Raw genomic sequence first — 25,634 nt, 5'->3', positions numbered from 1 at the left:
TAATTTTTTTTCAAAGTTTTTAACTTCTTTGCTGTTGTTTTGAATTTCCTCTCGTAGCTCAGAGTAGTTTGATCGTCTGAAGCCTTCTTCTCTCAACTCATCAAAGTCATCCTCCATCCAGCTTTGTTCCGTTGCTGGTGAGGAACTGCATTCCTTTGGAGGAGGAGAGGTGCTCTGTTTTTTAGAGTTTCCAGTTTTTTTGGTCTGTTTTTTCCCCATCTTTGTGGTTTTATCTACTTTTTGTCTTTGATGATGGTGATGTACAGATGGGTTTTTGGTGTGGATGTCCTTTCTGTTTGTTAGTTTTCCTTCTACCAGACAGGACCCTCAGCTGCAGGTCTGTTGGAGTTTACTAGAGGTGCACTCCAGACCCTGTTTGGCTGGGTGTCAGCAGCGGTGGCTGCAGAACAGCGGATTTTCATGAGACCACAAATTCAGCTGTCTGATAGTTCCTCTGAAAGTTTTGTCTCAGAGAAGTACTGGGTTGAATGAGGTGTCAGTCTGTCCCTACTGGGGGGGTGCCTTCCAGTTAGGCTGCTCAGGGGTGAGGGACCCACTTTAGGAGGCAGTCTGACCGTTCTCAGATCTCCAGCTGCGTGCTGGGAGAACCACTACTCTCTTCAAAGCTGTCAGTCAGACAGGGACATTTAAGTCTGTGGAAGTTCTTGCAGAGTTTTTGTTTGTCTGTGCCCTGCCCCCAGAGGTGGAGCCTACAGAGGCAGGCAGGCCTCCTTCAGCTGTGGTGGGCTCCACCCAGTTTGAGCTTCCTGGCTGCTTTGTTTACCTAAGCAAGCCTGGGCAGTGGCGGGCGGGCGCCCCTCCCCCAGCCTCGCTGCCTCCTCGCAGCTTGATCTCAGACTGCTGTGCTAGCAATTAGCGAGACTCCGTGGGCATAGGACCCTCCGAGCCAGGTGCGGGACACAATCTCCTAGTGTGCCGTTTTCCAGGCCCGTTGGAAAAGCGCAGTATTAGGATGGGACTGACCCGATATTCCAGGTGCCGTCTGCTTCCCCTTTCTTTGACTAGGAAAGGGAACTCCCTGACCCCTTGCGCTTCCCGAGTGAGGCAATGCCTCGCCCTGCTTCGGCTCGCGCACAGTGCGCTTCACCGACTGTCCTGCACCCACTGTTAGGCACTCCCTAGTGAGATGAAACCGGTACCTCAAGCAGAAATGCAGAAATCACCCGTCTTCTGTGTCGCTGGGGCTGGGAGCTGGAGACCGGAGCTGTTCCTATTCGGCCATCTTGGCTCCACCCCGCCTGGCTAATTTTTGTATTTTAGTAGAGATGGGGTTTCACTATGTTGACCAGGCTGGTCTCAAACTCCTGACATTGTGATCTGCCCCTCTCGGACTCCCAAAGTGCTGGGATTACAGGTGTGAGCCACAGCGCCTGGTGATTAATATGTTTCTTACAATTTTATAAATGATTACAAGCTACATTTATTCAAGCACATCAATTAGATTTCATATTGGGCATTGTTTCTGTAAGGGTAGCACTTTTCTGTGATTACTGAGTTCCCAAAGTCAGTTTCTATTTTAATGAAATATAACAATGTTAACAGCAAATAATTTTCTTTTTTGAAATGGAGTCTCACTCTGTTGCCCCGGCTGGAGTGCAGTGGCGCGATCTTGGCTCACTGAAACCTCTGCCTCCCGGGTTCAAGCGATTCTCCTGCCTCAGCCTCCCGAGTAGCTGGGATTACAGGTGCCCACCACTACACCCAGCTAATTTTTGTATTTTTAGTAGAGACATGGTTTCACTGTATTGGCCATGCTGGTCTTGAACTCCTGACCTCGTGATCCGCCCACCTCTGCCTCCCAAAGTGCTGGGATTACAAGTATGAGCCACGGTGCCCGGCCTTATATAAAATAATATTAATGGGTCTAGAGATTAAGTTGTTTCAGAATAGTGAAACCTGAGATAGTTTCTTGGAAGAGTTTGTGAATTACTACAAAACTGGCAAATGACTTCCTTCTATCCCAGTGACTTCATCTATGAAAAGGAATATACCAGCCTGGCCAACATGGTGAAACCCTGTTTCTACTAAAAATACAAAAATTAGCTGGGTGTGGTGGTGTGCACCTGTAATCCCAGCTACTCAGGGAGGCTGAGGCAGGACAATTGCTTGAGCCTGGGAGGTGGAGGTTGCGACGAGCTGAGATCGCACCACTGCACTCCGGTCTGGGAGAGAGACTGAGACCCTGTCTCAAAAGAAAAAAGAAAAAAGGAAAAAGAATAAAAGGAATATACATGGTCTCGTTCTGTTAGTAGTGATGTTTTGGAAACACTGAAGGATGAGAAGAGATTAATACAGATATACTCTGTAGTAGACCACAGACATCTCTGCTTGAGCAATTGCATGGTGGCAACTGCATCAACCATTTTGGACCAGTAACAAAGAATATTTCCAGGTATTCCTGACAGCTTACAGGAGCCTAGGAGGTCTGAATGTCATCATAGGTGTCTGTATTACCCAAGGTTAGAGCTTCAGTGGGTGACTGAAGCACATGGGCTTGAGTCTGCCACCTAAATTCAGATCCCTGCCAATACTCTGAGCCCTTTGGTAAATTATCTAATCTCTCAAAGCTTCAGTCCTTCATGAATAAAAAGAAAATAATAATAGTAGTTACATTATGGGGCAATGACAAAGAGTAAATAAAATAACGCATATTAAAATTTTAGCAAATCCCTGGTATATAGTAAGCACTTTATTAGTGGGAATGATGATCTCAATATTGTTGACTCAGCGTAGCAATAAAAGTAAAAGTAAAAGCAGAGCTAAAATAAGGTTACTAACATGAAACATGATCATGTGTTAATGTTTAGAGAAAACACCATTGAAAGAATAGGAAAGCACACTGATGATAAGTAAAAATCTTACTATCTGATTTCAGAATAGTAACATCTTTTGTTTTCAAAATAGTAACATCTTTTATGTTTTTAAAATAGTAACATCTTTGTTTTTTGATTTCCTAAGTTTCTGTTTAGAATCTTTAAGCCACTAACATGAGAGATAGTGAAAATAGGTATTTTTTTCTTTCCTATTAATATTTTTCCATAAGGAAAACTAAAATGAAAATTTGTGACTATATCAGTATGTTCTTTTGTGGAAGTAACGTGCTTATTCTACATTGCCCTTTTGTCTGTGAATGAGACTGAATGAGGGTAACACCCTCATTGTCAAAACAGCTTTTGATTTTTCTTCCACTTCATCTTCTCTTTGGGGTCTGTTATACTCTACTGTTCTCAATGGAGACAAAGCAGAAAAGACCACAGTGGAAACACCCATGTTTGACTCATTTGGCAAGATCTCTCTCAGAGAACTTTTCTTCATACTTATCAATACAAAATATCATTTTTTATCCTTTATATTATAAAAGACAATGCAGTTTTTACCACCTTGGCATACATACCTTTTAAATCTTTTAAAATCACTGAATTTAACCATTATGTGAAATCTAACATAAAAACAGACACATGCAAACACATCTGGAAAGGTGCGGAAGGCGAAGATGTACAGCCCAATGATGTGTCACTGAGGAATTCCCATGTATCCATCACCCTGTTCAAGAAAGAACATTGCTCTGGAACCTTTGTGTCCCTCCTCCCAGTGATCACTACCCTCCTTACTTTTGTGCAGACTAATCACTTCCTTATTTTTAAAAATCTTACTGCTCTGGATGCAGTGGCTCACACCTGGAATCCCAGCACTTTGAGAGGCCAAGGTGGATGGATTGCCTGAGCTCACGAGTTTGAGACCAGCCTGAGCAACAGGGTGAAACCCTATCTCTACCAAAAAAAGAAAAAAAAAACAAAAACTTAGCCAAGTGTGGTGGCATGCACCTGTGGTCCTAGGCTGAGGTGGGAGGATCACTTGAGCTTGGGAGGTAGAGGTTGTAGTAAGCCGAGATTGCGCCACTGCACTCCAGCCTGGGTGACAGAGTGAGACCCTGTCTTAAAACAGCAACAAAAAAACTTGCCATTTACCACCTAAGCATGTATTTCTAAACACCATAATTTAGTGTTGCCCATTTTTTGAACTTTATATAGATTCATGCGGTATCCTTTAATGATTGATGACTTTCACTAAATGTAATTTTTTTTTTTTGAGACGGAGTCTTGCTCTGTCGCCCAGGCTGGAGTGCAGTGGCGCAATCTCGGCTCACTGCAAGCTCCGCCTCCTGGGTTCACGCCATTCTCCTGCCTCAGCCTCTCCGAGTAGCTGGGACTACAGGCGCCCGCCACCATGCCCGGCTAATTTTTTTGTATTTTTAGTAGAGACAAGGTTTCACCGTGGTCTCGATCTCCTGACCTCGTGATCCGCCCGCCTCGGCCTCCCAAAGTGCTGGGATTACAAGCATGAGCCACCGCGCCCGGCTTAAGACGGAGTTTCTTGCTCTTGTTGCCCAGGCTGGAGTGCAACGGTGTGATCTTGGCTCACTGCAACCCCCGCCTCCCAGGTTCAAGCGATTCTCTTGCCTCAGCCTCCCAAGTAGCTGGGATTACAGGCATGCACCACCATGCCTGGCTAATTTTTTGTATTTTTAGCAGAGACAGGTTTCTCCATGTTGGTCAGGCTGGTCTTGAACTCCCGACCTCAGGTGGTCCACCTGCCCTGGCCTCCCAAAGTGCTGGGATAGGTGTGAGCCACCGCACCTGGCCGAGCTCATTCCTTTTTATTGCTGAATAGTATTTCCTTTTTTTTTTTTGAGACACAGTTTGACTCTGTCGCCCAGGCTGGAGTGCAGTGGCACAATCTCAGCTCACTGCAACCTCCGCCTCCCCGGTTCAAGCGATCCTCCTGCTTCAGCCTCTGGAGTAGCTGGGACTACGGGTGTGTGCCACCATGCCCGGCTAATTTTTGTATTATTAGTGGAGGTGGGGTTTCACCATGTTCACCAGGCTGGTCTTGAACTCCTGGCCTCAAGAGATATGCCCGCCTTGGCCTCCCAAAGCTGGGATTACAGGCGTGAGCCACCGTGCCTGGCCTACCCAGAGGTTATTAAGATATTTTTCTTTCTGTTTTTTTTTTTTTTTTTTTTGAGACGGCATCTCGCTCTGTCGCTCAGGCTGGAGTGCAGTGGTGCAATCTTGGCTCACTGCAAGCTCCACCTCCCGGGTTCATGCCATTCTCCTGCCTCAGCCTCCCAAGATTTTTTTTTTCTTTTTTCTTTTTTTGAGACGGAGTCTCACTCTGTCACCCAGGCTGGAGTGCAGTGGCGCGATCTCGGCTCACTGCAAGTTCTGCCTCCCGGATTCATGCCGTTCTCCTGCCTCAGCCTCCCTAGTAGCTGGGACTACAGGCACCCGCCACTACGCCTGGCTAATTTTTTTGTATTTTTAGTAGAGACGGGGTTTCACCATGTTAGCCAGGATGGTCTCAATCTCCTGACCTCATGATCCACCCGCCTCGGCCTCTCAAAGTGCTGGGATTACAGGCATGAGCCACCGCGCCCGGCCTTTTTTCTATGTAATCTTTTAGGAGCTATAGTTTACCTTTTACAAAGAGATCTGCAGTACTGGGATTAAGTTTTGTGTATGCTATAGGAGGCATGCTTCATTTTGAATATAGATATTGAGATGACCCAGCACCATGTATTGAACAGATCTGCCTCTCCCATCACTGTGTGCGTGGTGCCACCTTTGTCATACATTGAGTGTCAGTATTCCTGTGGATTTTGAATGGGAGGACTTTTTCTTCTGTTATGCTAGTCTATCTGTTCTTATACCAATTCCACTGTTGTAGTTACTGTAATTATATAGTATAGGTGGAGCAAGTTCCCATTTTGTTCTTTTTTGAGAGCATTTCAACTATTAGCCCTTTGCACTTCCATGTAAATTTTAGACTCAGTTTGTCAGGTTCCATTTTAAAGAAAGTTAAGATTTTGATTGAGATTGAATTGAATCTATAGATTGTTGACGTTATTACAATATTGAATCATGCAATCTGTGAATGTGGTATTATTTAGGTCTTTCATTTTTTCAACATTTTTTTTTAAATAGCAGATTTACTGAGATATGATTCATACACTGAAGTTTACCATCTTAAATTGTACAATGCTGTGGTTTTTAGTATATTCAGAGTTGTTATGCATCCAATACCACCATCTTATTTGAGAATATTTTCATCACCCTACAAAGAAGCCCTGTCCCCTTTATAGTTACTCTATATTTTCTTCCCTCCTCCCAGCTCCTGGAAATCCCGAATCTACTTTCAGTCTCTATAGATTTACCTATTACTGGTTTTTCATATGAGTAGAATCATGCAATATGTGGCCTTTTGTGTTTCATGTGGTAATGGCAATACGTTTCAGAACTTCATTGTTACTTATGGTTGAATAATGTTCCATCATATGGGCACATATCCATTCATTAGTTGATGGACATTTGGGTTTTCTTAACAATGTTTTATAGTTTTCAGAAATAGCATCAATGCAGAGTTTGAAGATATAATTCTGAAATGGCGTCTTTTTCATGGTTCTGTTTCTGGTCAAAGATTTCTAAGGTTTATTATTAAGTATGCTGAAATGTACGCTCTCTGAGAACAGAGATTTTTGTTCACTTTATTGAATGATTCATCGTAAGTACCCAGACCAATGCCTATATCATAGGAGGCAATTAATAATATTTTAGCATAAATGAATGAATGGTCACAATAGTGATTTGTGTTGGGATGTGTACTGTTTTCGAATGGATGAGTATTCAATGTGTGCAAGTTTTCCTAGAATTTTGTCAAATGATCATCTCTATGTTTGCAGATGGAGTGGTTTAATAATTATAAAAGATCTCTTGCTACTTATATGAGGTCACTGGGAGGAGATGAAGGTTTGGACATTACACAGGATATGAAACCACCAAAAAGCCTATATATTGAAGTATGTATATCTTTTTAAAATGCATTTTTCTTTAATGTGTAAATTGTACTACCTTTTAAGAAGAGAGGAGTATATGAATACGTGTTAGCTTCTATTAAAATAGAAAAGAAGCATAGACCAATTCAAACAAGCTACCTGTAGGGGGATGACAGAATACGATGGAACAGCTATAATTTTCTGAATATACCTGTTTTAATAGTTTTGAGTATGGAACCCTATGTTTTAGCTATTACTAAAACAAAGTTAAATCAAAATGGAAAATCAGTCCCTAAATTTTGAAAGTAAAATGAAACAAATGTCAAAACAAAGTTAAATCAAAATGGAAAATCAATCCTAAATTTTGAAAGTAAAATGAAACAAATGTCTTTCAAGTTGGTGGATTAGTCAAAACAGGAGGTATTTTTGTTTCATTTTATTTATTTTTTCTATTTTTTAAATAGTAAAATACATACAATATAAAATCTGCCATCTTAGCTATTTTAAATGTACATTTAAGTGGTATTAAATATTGTTTAACATTCCATATTGTTTTGCAACTTTCATATTGTTTTGCAACCGTCACCACCATCCATATCCAGATTTTTTTCGTCTTATAAAACTGAAACTCTATACCCATTAAACAATAACTTCTCAATACCCCTGCCTCCGATCCCCCAGCAACCACCATTCTACTGTCTGTCTCTATGATTTTGACTACTGTAACTACCTCGTGAGTGGAATCATACAGTATTTGTCTTTTTGTTTTCTTTTGTTCTCATTAGAGAATAATTTCTGAGAAGCTACAAATGACAAGTATTTGTCTTTTTGTGACTGGCTTATTTCACTTAGCATAGTATCTTCAGGGTTCATTTCTGTGGTTTCTGTGGTATCTGTGGTAGAACTTGTGTCAGAATTTCCGGCCGGGCTCATGCCTGTAATCCCAGCACTTTGGGAGGCCGAGGAGGGAGGATAACCTGAGGTTGGGAGTTCAAGACCAGCCTGACCAACATGGAGAAACCCCGTCTCTACTAAAGATACAAAATTAGCCAGGCGTGGTGGCACATGCCTGTAATCCCAGCTACTCGGGAGGCTGAGGCGGGAGAATCGCTAGAACCCGGGAGAAGGAGGTTGCAGTGAGCTGAGATCATGCCATTGCACAATTTTTTTTTTCTTTTTTTTGAGACGGAGTTTCACTCTTGTTGCCCAGGCTGGAGTGCAGTGGCACGATCTCAGCTCACTGCAACCTCCGCCTCCCGGGTTCAAGCGATTCTCCCGCCTCAGCTTCCCAAGTAGCTGGGATTACAGGCATGTGCCACCACGCCTGGCTAATTTTGTATCTTTATTAGAGACGGGGTTTCTCCTTGTTGGTCAGGCTGGTCTCGAACTCCTGACCTCAGGTGATCCTCCCTCCTCGGCCTCCCAAAGTGCTGGGATTACAGGTGTGAGCCACCACGCCTGGCCCAGAATTTCCTTCCTTTTTAAGGATGAGTAATATTCCTTTGTCTGGCTATACCACATTTTGCTTATCCATTTATCCATCAATGGACACTGGGTTACTTCTTTATTTTAGCTATCATTTTATGATTAATGCTGCTATGAACATGGATATATAAATCTATTTGAGACTCTGCTTTTAATTTTGGGGGGGCATATATCCAGAGTGGAATTACTAGATCATATGGTAATACTATGAGGAATTGTCATACTGGTTTCCATAGCAGCCATACCGTTTTACATTCTAACATTACACAAGGGTTCCATTTTCTCCACATCCTCACCAACACTAAATATTTTGGAGTTATTTTGTTTTGTTTTGTTTTGTTTTTGAGACAGAGTTTCGCTCTTGTCACCCAGGCTGGATACAGTGGCGCGATCTCGGCTCAACCTGCAACCTCCACCTTCCAGGTTTGCCTCAACTGCAACCTCCACCTCCCAGGTTCAAGTGATTCTCCTGCCTCAGCCTCCCAAGTAGCTGGGATTACAGGTGCCCACCACCACACCTGGCTAATTTTTGTATTTTTAGTAGAGACAGAGTTTCACCATTTTGGCCAGGCTGGTCTTGAACTCCTGACCTCAGGTGATCCTCCCGCCTCAGCCTCTCAAAGGCATGAGTCACCACGCCTGGCCTTGTTCTGTTTTTTAATCATAGCCATCCTAAAGGATGTAAAACGTGGTTTTGACTTTTATTTCCGTAACGATTAGTGATGTTGAGCATCTTTTCATATGCTTATTAGCTATTCCTATGTCTTCTTCGGAGAAATGTTTATTCAAGTAATTGGCCCCCTTTATGGGGCCCATTTTCAAATAGGATTTTGTTGTTGTGGAGATTTAGAAATCCTTTATGTATTCAGTATGTTAATTTGTTATCAGATATATGATTTGCAAATATTTTCTCCCATTCTCTGGGTTGCCTTTTTATGCTGTTGATAGTGTCTTTTTTTTCTTTTTTTTTTCTGTTTTCTTCCTTCAGTATCATGTTGATATTTTAAAATTTTCATGCCGCCCAGTTTGCCTTTTTTTTTTTTTTTTTGAGATGGAATTTTGCTCTTGTTGCCCAGGCTGGAATGCAGTGGCGTGATCTCGGCTCACTGCAACCTCTGCTTCCTGGGTTCAAGCGATTCTCCTGCCTCAGCCTCCTGAGTAGCTAGGATTACAGGCATGCATCACCACACCCAGCTAATTTTTTGTATTTTTAGTAGAGATAGGGTTTCATCATGTTGGCCAGGCTGGTCTTGAAATCCTGACTTCAAGTGATCCACCCGCCTTGGCCTCCCAAAGTGCAGGATTACAGGCGTGAGCCACCGTACCCAGCCAATTTTTTTTGTTTTGTTGGCTGTGCCTTAGGAGTCATATCCCAGAAATCATTGCTAAATACAATGTCATAAAACTTTTGACCTGTATTTTCTTCTAAGTGTTATGTTGTTTTACATCTACATTTCGGTCTTTGATCCATTTCAAGTTAATTTTTGTATGGTGTTAGGTGATGGTCCAACTTTATTTTTTTGCATGTGGAAATCTAGCTTTCCAAGCATAATTTCTTAATAAGAGTGCCCTTTCCCCATTGTGAATGGTTTTGACACCCTTGTCAAAAATCATTTGACTATGTAGGCAAGGGTTTAGTTTTTATCTGTTTATCCTATTCCATTGTTCTATATATCTGTCGTATAAAAAATTTTTTATATATATACATCTGTCTTTATGTAAAAACTGTAGTATTTTGATTATTGTACCTTTGCAGAAAGTTTAAATTAGGGATTTTGGGTCCTCCACTTTCATTCCTCTTTTTTTTTTTTTTTTGAGACGGAGTCTTGCTCTTGTTGCCCAGGCTGGAGTACAGTGGCGTGATCTTGGCTCACTGCAACCTCCACCTCCTGGGTTCAAGTGATTCTCCTTTCTCAGCCTCCCAAGTAGCTGAGACTAAAGGCACCTACCACCATGCCCGGCTAATTTTTTTTTTTTTTTTTTTTTTTTTTTTTGAGACGGAGTCTCGCGCTGTCGCCCAGGCTGGAGTGCAGTGGCGCAATCTCGGCTCACTGCAAGCTCCGCCTCCTGGGTTCACGCCATTCTCCTGCCTCAGCCTCTCCGAGTAGCTGGGACTACAGGCGCCCGCCACCACGCCCGGCTAATTTTTTTGTATTTTTAGTAGAGACGGGGTTTCACCGTGATCTCGATCTCCTGACCTCGTGATCCGCCCACCTCGGCCTCCCAAAGTGCTGGGATTACAAGCGTGAGCCACCACGCTCAGCCAATTTTTTGGTATTTTTAGTAGAGACGGGGTTTCACCATGTTGGCCAGGCTGGTCTCGAACTCCTGACCTCAGGTGATCTTCCCACCTCAGCCTCCCAGAGTGCTGGATTACAGGCATGAGCCACCACGCCCGGCCCCATTCCTCTTTTTAAAGGTTGTTTTCGCTATTTGAGATCCCTTGAGATTTTATATGGATTGTAGGATGGGTTTTTCTGTTTCTCCAAAAGACACCTTTGGGATTATAGTAGGGATTGTGTAGATCACTTTGGGTGCGTTGACGTCTTAATATTAAATCTTCCAATCCATGAACATGGGACGTGTTTCCAATTGTTGATGTCATCTTTAATTTTCTTCAGCAGTGTTTTTTAGTTTTCATTGTACAAATCTTTCACCTCTTTCGTTAATTTAATTTCTATATATTTTATTCTTTTCACACTGATAAATTGAATTATTTTCATAATTTTTATTTTCAGATTGTTCGTTGTTAGTGTATAGAAATGCAACTGATTTTTGTGTGTTTACTTTACATCCTGTTACTATGCTGAATTCATTTATTAGTTTAAAAGTTTTTTGTGGAATTATTAAAATTTTCTACATTTAAGATCATATCATCTGCAAACAGATAATTTTAGTTCTTCCTTTTTAATTTAGAATCCTATTTCTTTTTCTTGTCTAATTACTCTGACTGTAACATCCAGTTATATGTTGAATAGAAGTGGCAAAAGCAGAAATCTTTGCCTTGTTAGTGAACTTAGAGGAAAAGCTTTCGGTCTTTCTTTTTCTTTTTGAGACAGAGTCTTGCTCTGTTGCCCAGGTTGGAGTGCAGTGGCACGATCTCAGCTCACTTCAACATCTGCCTCCTAGGTTCAAGCAATTCTCCTGCTACAGCCTCCTGAGCAGCTGGGACTACAGGCACATGCCATCACGCCCAGCTAATTTTTGTATTTTTATTAGAGACAGGGTTTTACCATAGAGGCCAGGCTGGTTTCAAACTCCTGACCTCATCATCCACCCGCCTTGGCCTCCCAAAGTGCTGGGATTACAGGCGTGAGCCACCATGCCTGGCCAGCTTTCAGTCTTTCACCATTGAATATGATGTTTGCTATGGAGTTTTCATGTATGGCTTTTATTATGTTGATGTATAGTTATCTTCTGTTCCTGGTTTGTTGAGTATTTTTATGAAAGGAAGTTGAATTTTGTCAAATGCTTTTTCTGTATCAATTGAAATGATCATGTTGTTTTTTTCCCTTCGTTCTGTTAATGACATATTAAATTGATTGATTTTCATATCTTGAACTGTCCTCAAATTCCAAAAATAAATTTCAATTGATTTATGATGAACGCTTTTACTATGCTGCTGAATTTGATTTGATACTATTGTGGTGAGAATTTTTTTTATTTTTATTTTTCAAGACGGCGTTTCGGTCTGGTTGCCCAGGCTGGAGTGCAATGGCATGGTCTTGACTCACCGCAACCTCTGCCTCCTGTGTTCAAGCAATTCTCCTGCCTCAGCCTCCCAAGTAGCTGGGATTACAGGCATGTGCCACCACGCCCGGCTAATTTTGTATTTTTAGTAGAGATGGGGTTTCTCCATGTTGGTCAGGCTGGTCTTGAACTCCCGACCCCAGGTGATTCGCCCGCCTTGGCCTCCCAAAGTGCTGGGATTACAGGCGTGAGCCACCATGCCTGGCCTGTGTTGAGAATTTTTGCATCAGTGTTCATAAGGGACATTGGTCTGTAGTTTTCTTGGAGTATCTTTTCTGGCTTTGGTATTAGGGTAATGCTGGCCTCATAAAATGAGTTAGGGAGGTGTTCACTCCTTTTATATTTTTTAGAAAAGTCTGAGAAGGATTGGTCTTCTTTTTTTTTTTTTTTGAGACGGAGTCTCGCTCTGTCACCCAGGCTGGAGTGCAGTGGTGCCATCTCGGCTCACTGCAAGCTCCGCCTCCCGGGTTCACGCCATTCTCCTGCCTCAGCCTCTCTGAGTAGCTGGGACTACAGGTGCCCGCCACCACGCCCGGCTAATTTTTTGTATTTTTAGTAGAGACAGGGTTTCACCGTGGTCTCGATCTCCTGACCTCATGATCCGCCCGCCTCGGCCTCCCAAAGTGCTGGAATTACAAGCGTCAGCCACCGTGCCCGGCCTGGATTGGTGTTCTTGAAATGTTTGATAGAGTTACCCAGTGAAGCCATCAGGTCTAGGGTTTTCTTTATTGAGAGATTTTTGATTAGTGATTTAGTCTCCTTACTAGCTATAGGTCTATTCCAATTTGCTAATTCTTCATCATTCAGTCTTTGTAGGTTTGTGTTTCTGGGAATTTGTCCATTTCATCTAGGTTTTCCAATTTGTTGGTGTACAATTGTTCATAGGACTCTTAGAACTCTTTATTTCTGTAGGATTGGTAGTAATGTCCTCACTTTCATTTCTGATTTTAGTAATTTGAGCCTTTTTTTATTCTTAGTCTGTCTAGCTAAAGGTTTGTAAATTTTGTTGACCTTCTAAAATAACCAAATTTTAGTTTTATTGGTTTTCTCTATTGTGTTTCTGTTCTTTATTTTATTAATGTCTGCTCTAATCATTATTTCCTCCTTCTAGCCTTAGGTTTAGCTTGCTTTTCTTTTTCTGGTTCCTTAAGGTGTAAAGTTAGGTGGTTCGTTTGAAATTTGTCTTCCTTCGTTTTTGTTTCTGTTTCTTTTTCTTTTTTTTTTTTTTTTTTTTTTTTTGAGACAGGATCTCACCCTGTTACCCAGGCTGTAGTGCAGTGTCACAATCTCAGCTCACTTCATCCTCCGCCTCCAGGGTTCAAGCGATTCCCATGCCTCAGCCTCCTGAGTAGCTGGGACTATAGGGGTGTGCCACCATGCCCGGCTAATTTTTGTATTTTTTTGTAGAGACAGGATTTTACTGTATTGTCCAGGCTGGTCTTGAACTCCTTACCTCAAGTGATCCACCCACCTTGGCCTCACAAAGTACTGGGATTACAGGTGTGAGCCACCATGCCTGGCCTTGTTTTTGTTTTTGAGACAGAGTCTCACTGTATTTTCCAGGCTGGAGTGCGGTGGTGCGATCTCGGCTTACTGCAACCTCCATTTCCCAGGTTCAAGCGATCCTTCCACCGCAGCCTCCCAAGTAGAGTACCTGGGACTACAGGCATGTGCCTCCATGCCCAGCTAATTTTTGTATTTTTAGTAGAGATGGGGTTTCACCATGTTGGCCAGGCTAGTCTCGAACTCCTGACCTCAAATGATCTGCTGCCTCAGCCTCCCAAAGTTCTGGAATTGCAGGCATGAGCCACCATGTCTGGCCATGAAATCTGTCTTATTTTTTAATGTAGGTGTTTATGTTTGTAACTATAAATTTCTCACTTAGTACTGCTTTTGCTGCATTCCATACATTTTGATGTGTTATGTTTTTGTTTTTTCACCTCTAAGTATTTTCAAAATTTCCTTTTTTTCTTTTTCTTTTTTTTTTTTTTTTGAGATGGAGTCTCACTCTGTTGCCCAGGCAGTGGCACAGTCTCGGCTCACTGCAACCTCTGCCTCCCGAGTTCAAGTGATTCTCCTTCCTCAGCCTCCCAAGTGGCTGGGATTACAGGAGTGCACCACCACGCCTGGCAAATTTTTTTTTTTTTTTTTTTTTTTTTTTTTTTTTTTTTTTTTGAGACAGAGTTTCGCTCTGTTGTCCAGGCTGGAGTGCAGTGGCGCGCTCTTGGCTCACTACAACCTCCACCTCCCGAGTTCAAGCGATTCTCCTGCCTCAGCCTCCCGAGTAGCTGGGATTACAGGCACGTGCCACCATGCCCGGCTAATTTTTGTATTTTTAGTAGAGATGGGGTTTTGCCATGTTGGCCAGGCTGGTCTCGCATTCCTGACCTCAGGTGATCTGCCCACCTTGGCCTCTCAAAGTGCTGGGATTACAGGCGTGAGCCACCACAACTGGCAGATGAATTGTTATTGATTTGTGTCTATACTTGTTATATCTTCTTGTATATATTATATATTTATCATATATTATGTTATATAGCATATGTTTATTATATAGTAACTTATATAATATTAACATATATTAATATATATTCTATAATATATAATAGTCTTTTTTGTCTCTGGTAAGCATTTGAAATTTAAAGTACATTATAGCTAATATCAGTACAGCCACCCTGGTTCTCTTTTGGCAGGTATTTGCATAGAATATCTTCTTCCACCCTTTCACTTTCAATCTATTAATGTTTGTGTCTTTGGGTCTATAGTGAATCTCTTGTAGACAACATGTGATTGGATCCGTTTGTTTAATCCATTCTGCTAATTTCTGTCTTTTGCTTAAAGAGTTTAATTCATTCCCTTTAACATAATTACTGATAAGGAAGGATTTCTGTCATTTTGCTGTTTTTCTACATGCCTTATAACTTTTTTTTTCTTGCAATGGATGGGGAATAATAGCTTTTTTGTCTCTCATTTCCTTCATTATTGCCTTCTTCAGTATTTAGTTGATTTTTTGAAACATTTAGATTTCTTTCTCATTTCCTCATTACCCCCTACAGATACCAAGATCCATGGATGCTCAAGTCCCTTATATAAAGTAGTGTGGTATTTGAATAGTACCTAGGTACATGCTGTTGTATACTTTAAATCATCTCTAGATTACTTACAATACCTTATATAATATAAATGCCATAGATATAGTTATTATACCATATCATTTTTAGGGAATAACAATAAGGAAAAAAAGTCTGTACATGTTCACTACAGACACAACCATCCATTTGTTTAAAAAAATTTTTGATTTGCAGATACGGAACCCACAGACACAGAGGACCAACTATATTCTATAGCTGTTTTCCTTGTGGTTAGTGATAGCTAGTACGTTTAATATCTTAAAATTATAACACTTTAATTTCAACTTACAGCAGCTTGACTTCAGTAACATACCAAAATTCTGATCCTTCAAAGCTTCATCCTTATTTCTTTCTATTGTTGATTTCACAAAACTACATCTTTATACGTTGTGAGCCCCAAAACGTAAACTAATAAATCTTTTAAATGTATTAGTTTCTTAAATTGTGTAGAAAACAAAATGTAGGGTTGTAAAGTTACAATAAGACTAACTTTTAGACTAATGAGTGTTTTTTAAATGTGTTAGTCACTGAAATCACGTTAAAAACAAAAAATAGGGGCCGGGGATGGTGGCTCTTATGCCTGTAATCCTAGCACTTTGGGAGTCCGAGGTGGGTGGATTGCCTGAGCTGAGAAATTTGAGACCAGCCTGGGCAACATGGCAAAACCCCATCTTTACTAAAAATACAAAAAATTAGCCGGGTATGGTGGCACGAGCTTGTAGTTTCAGCTACTCAGGAGGCTGAGGCAGGAGAATCACTTGAACCAGGAGGCGGGGATTGCAGTGAACTGGGATTGCACCATTGCACTCCAGCCTGGGCGACAGAATGAGTCTCCGCACCTCCCCCCCGCCCAGAAAAAAAAAAAAACCAACAAAAAATAGAGTTATAAAATGTTACAATATTGCTAGGTTTTAGAATTTTCCATGTATTCACTGTCAGTCCATTTGAGCAGCTAAAACAAAATACCTGAGACTAGGTAATTTCTAATGAACAGTAATTTTTTTCTTTTCTTTTCTTTTTTTTTTTAAAGAGACAAAGTCTTGCTCTGTTTGTCACCCAGGCTGGGGCGTGGTGGTACAATCATAGTTCACTACAGCCTTGAACTCCTGGGCTCAATCAGTCCTCCTGCCTCGGCCTCGTAAGTAGCTATGACTGGCCGGGCGCGGTGGCTCACGCTTGTAATCCCAGCACTTTGGGAGGCCGAGGCGGGCGGATCACGAGGTCAGGAGATTGAGACCATGGTGAAACCCCGTCTCCACTAAAAAATACAAAAAAATTAGCCGGGCGTGGTGGCGGGCGCCTGTAGTCCCAGCTACTTGGAGAGGCTGAGGCAGGAGAATGGCGTGAACCCGGGAGGCGGAGCTTGCAGTGAGCCGAGATTGCGCCACTGCACTCCAGCCTGGGCGACAGCCTGAGACTCCGTCTCAAAAAAAAAAAAAAAAAGTAGCTATGACTACAGGCATGCACTACCGTGCCTGGCTAATGTTTACAGTTTTTGTAGAGATGCGACCTTGCTATGTTGCCAAGGGTAGTCTTGAACTCCTAGCCTCAAGCAGTGCTCCTGCCTCAGCCTCTCAGTGTTGGATTACAGGCTTGAGCCACTGTGCCCGGCCAGCCTGTCTCAATTAATCCTGGAGGCCTGGAGGTCCAAGATCAAAGTGCCAGCAGATTCATTTGTCTTCTGTGGGCTACACTCTGCTTCCAATATGGTGCCTTGAATGCTGCATCCTCTGAAGGTATGAAATGCAGTGTCCTTGCATGGCAGAAGGTGGAAGGACAAAAAGGACCAAACTCCTTCCATCAAGTCATTTTATAATGGCATAAATCCATTTATGAAGGCAGAGAGCCCTTATGCCCTGACCACCTCACCAAAGTCCCCATCTCCCAACACTGTTGAATTGGGGATTAAGTTTCTACCACATTGATTTTTGGGGACGCATTCAGACATAGCATTTACCTATATTGAGATCTTTATTTCTTCACATGGGTTCAAGTTACTGTCTTGTGATAGTTACCATATATAGGATTCTTGGTTGGCGATGTTATTCTTTTAGTACTTTGAATATATTGGCCCACTGCCTTCTAGCCTCCAAAGTTTGTAATAAGAAATTTGGTGAAAATCTTATTGAGGATCCCAGGTATGTGATGACTTACTTATCTTTTGCTGCTTTCTTTTTGAATTTTTTAGAGACAGGGTCTTACTGCGTCAAACAGGATGAACCGCAGTGGCACAATCATAGCTCACTGTAATCTCAAACTCCTGGGCTGAAGCAATCCACCTCAGCCTCCCAAGTGGCTAGGACTACTGGCACATACTTCCAAACCTGGCTAATTTTTAAAGTTTTGGGGGCCAGGTGTGGTGGCTCACGCCTGTAATCCCAGCACTTTTGGAGGCCGAGGCAGGCAGATCACGAGGTCAGGAGTTTGAGACCAGCCTGACCAACATGATGAAACCCCATCTCTACTAAAAATGCAAAAATTAGCCAGGTGTGGTGGCGCACGCCTGTAATCCTAGCTACTCCGAAGGCTGAGGGAGGAGAATTGCTTGAACCCAGGGGCGGAGGTTGCAGTGAGCCGAGATCACACCACTGCACTCCAGCATGGGCGACAGAGCAAGATTCCATCTCAAAAAAAAAAAAACTTTTTGTAGAGTTAAATTTTTTTTTTTTTTTTTTGAGATGGAGTCTCGCTCTGTCACCCAGGCTGGAGTGCAGTGGCGCGATCTCAGCTCACTGCATCCTCCACTTCTTGGGTTCACGCCATTCTCCTGCCTTAGCCTCCCAAGTAGCTGGGATTACAGGCACCTGCCACCATGCCCAGCTAATTTTTTTTTTGTATTTTTAGTTGAGACGGGGTTTCACCATGTTAGCCAGGATGGTCTCGATCTCCTGACCTCGTGATCAGCTCACCTTGGCCTCCCAAAGTCCTGGGATTACAGGCGTGAGCCACCGTGCCCGGCCGAATTAAACTTTTTGTAGATACGGGGTCTCCCTATGTTGCCTAGACTGGTCTCAACTTCTTGGCTTCAAGTGATCCTCCCACCTTGGCCTCCCAAAATGCTGAGATTATAGGTGTGAGCCACCTTGCCCAGCCCTCTTGCTGCTTTCAAGATTCTTTGTCTTTTGAAAGTTTGATTATAATGTGTCTCATTGCGAGTCTCTTTGAGTTCATTTTGTAGTTTGTTGAGCTTCTTTGATGTTTATATTTATGTGTTTTATCAAATTTAAGGAGTTTTCAGTTACTATTTCTTCAAAGATTCTCTCTGCCCCTTTGTCTTTCTCTTCTTGGTTTGCTTGATGGTGCCCCTCAGGTCTCTCAGGCTCTGCCCTTTTCTTCGGTCTTTTTTTATTTTTGTTCTTCCGACTTTGTCATTTCTGTTGTCCTGTCTTCAGGTTTGCCTGTTCTTCTGCCTGCTCCAATCCGTCTTTGAATCCCTCAAGTGAATTTTTCATTTCGGTTTTTATAGTTCTCAGCTCCAGAATATCTTTTTGGTCTTTTTAGGTTTTCTATTTCTCTATTATTTCCATTTTGTTCATACACTGTTTCCATAACCTTCTCCCCATCTTCCTGTAGTTCTTAGAGCATCTTTAAAACTCTTGTTGTAAAGTCTTTGTGTAATAGATCTACCATCAAGTCTTTTTCAGGGGCCATTTCTTATTTTTCTTTTTCCTTTGAATGGACCATACTTTTTTTTTTTTTTTTTTTTTGAGACGCAGTCTGGCTCTGTCACCCAGGCTGGAGTGCAGTGGCGCCATCTCGGCTCACTGCAAGCTCCGCCTCCCGGGTTCACGCCATTCTCCTGCCTCAGCCTCCTGAGTAGCTGGGACTACAGGCGCCTGCCACCATGCCTGGCTAATTTTTTTTGTATTTTTAGTAGAGACGGGGTTTCACCGTGATCTCGATCTCCTGACCTCGTGATCTGCCCGCCTCGGCCTCCCAAAGTGCTGGGATTACAAGCGTGAGCCACCGCGCCCGGCCTGAATGGACCGTACTTTTATGTTTCTTTGTATGCCTTGTGATTTGATTGTTTTTGCTGAAAACCAGACATTTCAATCTAATAATGTTATAACTCTATAAATCTGATTCTCCCCCTTCCCCCAGGGTTTGCTGGTTTTGTTACTGTTTTTGTTTTTTTGGTTGTTGTAAGCTGTCGCTGTGCTTAGAATCAACCTGAGGTATAACCTTAAGGTTTTCTCAAATCTTTATTGAACCTGTGCCTTTCCTTGGTCACTTTCTAATTTTTCCTGTATACACAGTTGCTTTTCACTGTCCTAGTCTTAAATGTCTGGCTCCTGAAAGGGGGAAAAAAGAAAAATGAATGGGGGTGGGAAAACGGTGCTAGCCCTTTAAATCCGGTGGAATTCACTTCAGTGGAATGCGGGAGGGGCTTGCAGCCTTTGAGAAGGTGTGACAAAAATGTCTGCCACCCTCATCATTTGCACCTCTGTGATCAGAAACAGCAATCAGCAGTGAGGAGCAGGGTGCTTTTTGCACACTCTGCGCCAGCAACCTGTGTACAAGCTACCCCAAGAACACATGCACCGTGGCCTGCCACAAAGCTAGGAACAGGGGATGGGTAGCTGCTGCTATGCTAAGAGGCAAAATGGACAGTAAATTGCAGTGAATGCTTGTCAAAGCTCCAACCTCAAGCCTTCAGTAGACTCCAGAGTTCCAAAATACTGACGTCAGACAGAGTCTGCTCGTGCAGTTGTTGTGGAGGTAGGGAGACAGATTCCTGATGTTTCCTACTCCACCATTTTACCTGAATCCAGGAGTTATTTACATTACTTTAAAACACATAAATTGTATATTCCTGGTACATATGTTCTGAGGACAAAAGAATTACAAAGAGTTCTTAACCTGTTTCTACTAATCATATTATTAGTAATAATTTTGTTACTGTTATTTTGAAACAGTTTTCATATTGAAGAATAGAGCAAAAGGGTAATTGACATTACCAACAGTTTTCAGAATAAGAGAAAAGGGGCCGGGCACAGCGGCTCACGCTTGTAATCCCAGCACTTTGGGAGGCCTGAGGTCAGGAATTTGAGACCAGCCTGGCCAACATGGTGAAACCCCATCTCTACTAAAAATACAAAAATTAGCCAGGCGTGATGGCGGGCGCCCATAATCCCAGCTACTCAAGAGTTTGAGGCAGGAGAATCGCTTGAACCCAGGAGAAGGAGGTTACAGTGAGCTGAGATTGTGGCATTGCACTCCAGCCTGGGCAACAAGAGCAAAACTCCGTCTCAAAAAAAAAAAAAAAGGAGAGAGAAAAGAGATTCAAAGTTGAAAAACTTAAGGGAAAATCCTATATTCCTAAATTTGAGTTTGAAGTATCAGCATGGACTCATGAATCGTCCCTTCTTTAAAAATCAAAAAGTAGGAGTCAGGTGTGGGATTACACGCCTGTAATCCCAGCACTTTGGGAGGCCGAGGTGGGCAGATCACCTGAGGTCGGGAGTTCGAAACCAGCCTGACCAACATGGAGAAACCCCATCTCTACTAAAAATACAAAATTAGCCAGGCTTGGTGGCACATGCCTGTAATCCCAGCTACGCAGGAGGCTGAGGCAGGAGAATTGCTTGAACCCGGGAGGTAGAGGTTGCGGGAAGCCAAGATTGCGCCATTGCACTCCTGCCTGGGCACCAAGAGTGAAACTCCATCTCAAAAAAAAAAAAAAGTATTGATTAGCTCTGCCTACCGCAAAGGCCTAGAAACAATGACCAAGTCAGTTAGTTAGCCATGAGTGTCCAGATTCTATACCTAAATGCCACTTCCGACTAAAGTAAACCAGGACTCCTTGCACAAAAATAGCTGATTCCAGGTTCTGAATTAAAAATGTACGAGCTGAGCATGAAACATCTTGTCTTCCCAGAAAGGAAGGAAGGTGTCAAGGACTAAGCGGGGACTGCTGGAAGGATGTGGGGGCCAATTTGAAGGAGCTCTTGCTAACCAAAAAATGGACAATTTTAGCATCAACATGACTAATAACTGCGGTGAATTAGATCACATCAATTATGTTAGAAGCATGAATGCATAATGACACCAAAGAACAACAAATTTTTTTTTTTTTTTGAGGCAGTATCTGGGTCTGTTGTTCAGGCTGGAGTACAGTGGTACAATCTCGGCTCATTTGTTATTTAGGACCTGGAATCAGCTATTTTAGTGCAAGGAGTCCTGGTTTACTAAAACCTCCACCTCCCAGGCTCAAGCCATCCTCCCACCTCAGCTACCACAGTAGCTGTGACTACAGGTGCTCACAAACACACCTAGCTAATTTTTGTTCTTTTTTGCAGAGATGGTGTTTCACCATGTTGCCCAGGCTCGTCTTGAACTCCTAAGTTCAAGCAATCCTCTTGCCTCTCCCTCCCAAAGGGCTGGGAGTACAGGCATGAGCCACTGTGCCTGGCCAACAAAAATTTTAAAAAATAAAGCATTTTTGAGGTTTCCTTGGAGAATGTGAGGGATCCAACTCATTTGAAAGGTGGCAAGTTAGAGAATGGAATCAAAGCATCCATTGCCTTTACTATACAAACTCTATCTTAAGGTAGCCCAATAGTTTACAAAGGAAATTTCTTTTTATAGAAGAATTCCAGCTAACAAGTGTAGCAGGAATATAAGAATTAGATTAATGCTTGTAACCCTTTATTTACTAAAACCTTTCAGTGGATAATGGAGATCTTTATAATGCATGAGTATGGATGACACTTAGGCCCACTGATTAATCTCAATATCCAAAAAGAGGCAGCCAGGCACTTTGTGTTTTATGGAGTCTTGTAACAGAAAGTATATAACACTGTTTGCCACAAAATCACCTTATCTGATATAGACCTAACTTCCATTTTATAGGAAACTCAGGGACAAAGGAACATGTTAAATGACCCCAAAGAAATCTACAACAAAATCTTGATTGTGAAAAGTTGTACTGACCCTGTGCAGTGACTCATGTCTGTAATCCCAACACTTTGGGAAGCCAAGGCAGGAGTATTGCTTGAGACCAGGTGTTCAAGCCTGCAGTGACAAACTACTCACCCAATTTTTTCAACAAATAAAATACCAAGAGGAAGGAAAAAATAAAGAGGAAGTGAAACCTATAGATTAAAAGAGACTTACAAGACATTTAAAAAAAAAAGTAATGTGTGGCTTAGTTGGATTCTGATTTCAACATGGAAACCTTAAAAAAAGTTCATGAGACAAGTGGGAAATTTGGATACTAACTAGATAGTTCATAATATTAAAAATTATTAATTAAGGCTGGGCGCGGTGGCTCATGCCTATAATCCCAGCACTTTGGGAGGCTGCAGGTGGATCATTTGAGGTCAGAATTTGAGACCAGCCTGGCCAACATAGTGAAACCCTGTCTCTACTAAAAATACAAAAATATTAGCTGGGCGTGGTGGCTCCCTCCTGTAATCCCAGCTACTAGGGAGGCTGTGGCAGGAGAATTGCTTGAACCTGGGAAGCAGAGGTTCCAGTGAGCCGAGATCACACCACTGCACTCTAGCCTGGGTGACAGAGTGAGACTCTGTCTCAAAAAAAAAAAAAAAATGCCAATACTATCTCATCTTAATAATTTTTATTTATTTATTTGAGATGGAGCCTCATTCTGTCACCCAGTCTGGAGTGCACTGGTGTGATCTCGCTCACTGCAACCTCAGCCTCCTGAGTAGCTGGGATTACAGGCACACACCACCACACCCAGCTAAATTTTGTATTTTTAGTAGAGGCGGGATTTCACCATGTTGACCAGACTGGTCTTAAATTCCTGACTTCAGGTGATCCACCTGCCTCAGCCTCCCAAAATGCTGGGATTATAGGCATGAGCTGCCATGTACAGTCAGTATTGGGATTTTTAAAATTATGTGGTTTTATAGAAGTAGACAATAGAGTATTTACAGATGAGGTGAAATGATGTCTAAGATTTACTTCAGAATAACCCATAAGTAGGCTCACATCTGTACTCCCAGCACTTCGGGAGGCCGAGGTGGGAGGATCACTTGAGTCTAGGAGTTCAAGACCAGAATAACCCATAAGTGGGTGACGGAACAAACTTGGCCATATGTTGATGTCAGTTGATGGGGACATGGAGTAGTCTTTTAATTTTGAATGTGTTTGAGGTTTCCCAAAACAAAAATTTATTTAGAGAAGCAAATGTGGCCAGGCATGGTGGCTCATGAGCACTTGGGGAAGCAGGGGCAGGCAGTTCACTTGAGGTCGGGAGTTCGAAACCAGCCTGGCCAACATGATGAAACCCCATCTCTACTAAAAATACAAGAATTAGTTGGGTATGGTGGTGAGTGCCTGTAATCCCAGCTACCCAGGAGGCTGAGGCAGGAGAATTGCTTGAGCCTGGGAGGCAGAGGTTGTAGTGCATGGAGATCACACCACTGCACTCTGGCCTGGGCAACAGAGCAAGACTCCGTCTCAAAAAAAAGAAAAGAAAAGAAAAAACAGCAAATGCAAAGGACTCGGGGGATTTTTCTGGAGTGGTATTTCTCATATTTAATTAAAATACTTTGGGTGCCTTGGTAAGGTTCCGGAGGGATGGTAGGACATGATAAAATTATCTGGAAAAGTGGAAGACATAGTTGTTGCTGGCGTTGACTCTCCTGGCAACAATAGCAGTTCATCACTAGTACTCGTGAGAATAAACTTGAGTCTGAATTCTCCTAGAAGAGGAAAAGTGCCCCCTTACTTCCTGTGGCAGCACTTAGTGCTGTAGCAGGTCTATAACCTGTACCTGGGAACACCTTTGTAGTTGCAGAGGTGGATATCAGAATGCTGCCACTCCTGAATCCTGTCACATGAGGTGGCATCTGCTCCTCCATGGTGTACTTCTAAGTATTCCTGGGAAATCATCTGAATTTTGAACGAGATTGGAAGAATTGCTTCCAAAAACAAATACTGCAGACATACCTGTCTCCCATTCTCAGATATTGATATTTTATGGGAGGGATCTATAAGAAGCAGGTTGGAGCATTTCTAAAACATTCCTTGTGGATAGATATTTCACCTGCTTAATTTTTCAGGATTTCAGAGGGGAAGGAGACAACATTGTTGTCTCCCTGCATCGCCTTGCTGTCAGCGCTGACATTTACTAGCAGAGATTTTGCGGTTCTTCTTCCTCCCTGTCAAAACTGGACACTTGGAACTATTAGAATACCACAATAGTAGTACTAGGCCTAAGTACACAGAGAGGAAACAAAGTCCTTATTGTCTGTGTATTTGTATAATGCCGATTTACTTTTTGGTCACTGCATATTAAAAACTAATTTAGATAAAACATCTCTCATTTTTTCTTTCAGGTCCGATGTCTAAAAGACTATGGAGAATTCGAAGTTGATGATGGCACTTCAGTCCTATTAAAAAAAAATAGCCAGGTATTTCTTATCTTCAGATTCTTTACTTTAAATCTTATGAGTGTTGAATGGTGGAAAAGTTGGAATAGCAAAACAAATATCAACTTTCGATGATCGTTTATATATTAGGCATTATCTTTAGTATAATACACCCTGTTCTGTACTTTTTCTGAATATTAAGACTGGAAGCAAATGTTGCATGTAATAAAAGATTCATTAATTTAGTAGGATATTGCTTATATTTAAAACTAGGTGTTTTCTAGGGGAATTACCATAATCAGCCTTATTCTGGGTAAGTGATAGATTATTATCTGGAGGCTATTGAACTGTTGGATTTAGCTCCTTTGTTCATATAATTTATTTTAAAAGTTCCTAAGCAGTTTTTTTAGCTTACACTTTGCCTTATAAATCCTAATTCTTTAGCAAGCAAATAGTGATACAGATTTTTCTATTTTCAAAAAAAGAATTTTGAAGTATTTGGTATATAAACATAACAATTTAATAGAGAAAGATTAAAATCGTAAAGTTGTAACTTAAGCTAAATTTGTCCTTATAAGGAATCTTTCTCTCTCTATATATATCTGTCTGTCTGTCTGTCTGTCTGTCTATCCATCTATCTATCTATCTATCTATCTATCTATATATCTATCTATCTATCTATCTATCTATTTTTAAAGAAAATAGAGATGGGGTCTTGCTATGTTGACCATGCTAGTCTCGAACTCTCCTGGGCTCAAGCAATCCACCCTCCTTAGCATCCTAAAGTGCGAGGATTACAGGTGTGAACCACCATGCCCAAAGTAATCTCAGTGTATTAATTATTTCCCTAGAAATCTTCATATTCACATTAGATGAATTCACATTAACTGTATTATTACTATTATTATTATTATTATTTTTTTTTTTTGAGACGGAGTCTTGCTCTGTTGCCCAGGCTGGAGTGCAGTGGCACAATCTCCGCTCACTGCAAGCTCCTCCTCCTGGGTTCATGCCATTCTCCTGCCTCAGCCTTCCAAGTAGCTGGGACTACAGGCGCCCACCACCACGCCCAGC

General features: G+C 42.0%; 1 protein-coding gene across 1 annotated transcript in view; it reads left to right on the top strand.

Moving 5' to 3' along the window:
* The window catches only part of GINS1 (GINS complex subunit 1), a 47,449-nt gene that overhangs the window by 18,046 nt on the left and 3,769 nt on the right, over positions 1-25,634 (top strand). Inside the window, exons 5-6 of the mRNA XM_003278504.3 lie at positions 6,761-6,877; positions 24,528-24,602. Of these exons, the coding sequence (XP_003278552.1) occupies positions 6,761-6,877; positions 24,528-24,602 (192 nt within the window). The remainder of the gene's footprint in view (positions 1-6,760; positions 6,878-24,527; positions 24,603-25,634) is intronic.

The sequence above is a fragment of the Nomascus leucogenys genome, chromosome 13 (genome assembly GCF_006542625.1).
Source record: "Nomascus leucogenys isolate Asia chromosome 13, Asia_NLE_v1, whole genome shotgun sequence".
NCBI classification, from domain to species: domain Eukaryota; kingdom Metazoa; phylum Chordata; class Mammalia; order Primates; family Hylobatidae; genus Nomascus; species Nomascus leucogenys.
This window is presented reverse-complemented; position numbering and strand designations above follow the sequence as displayed.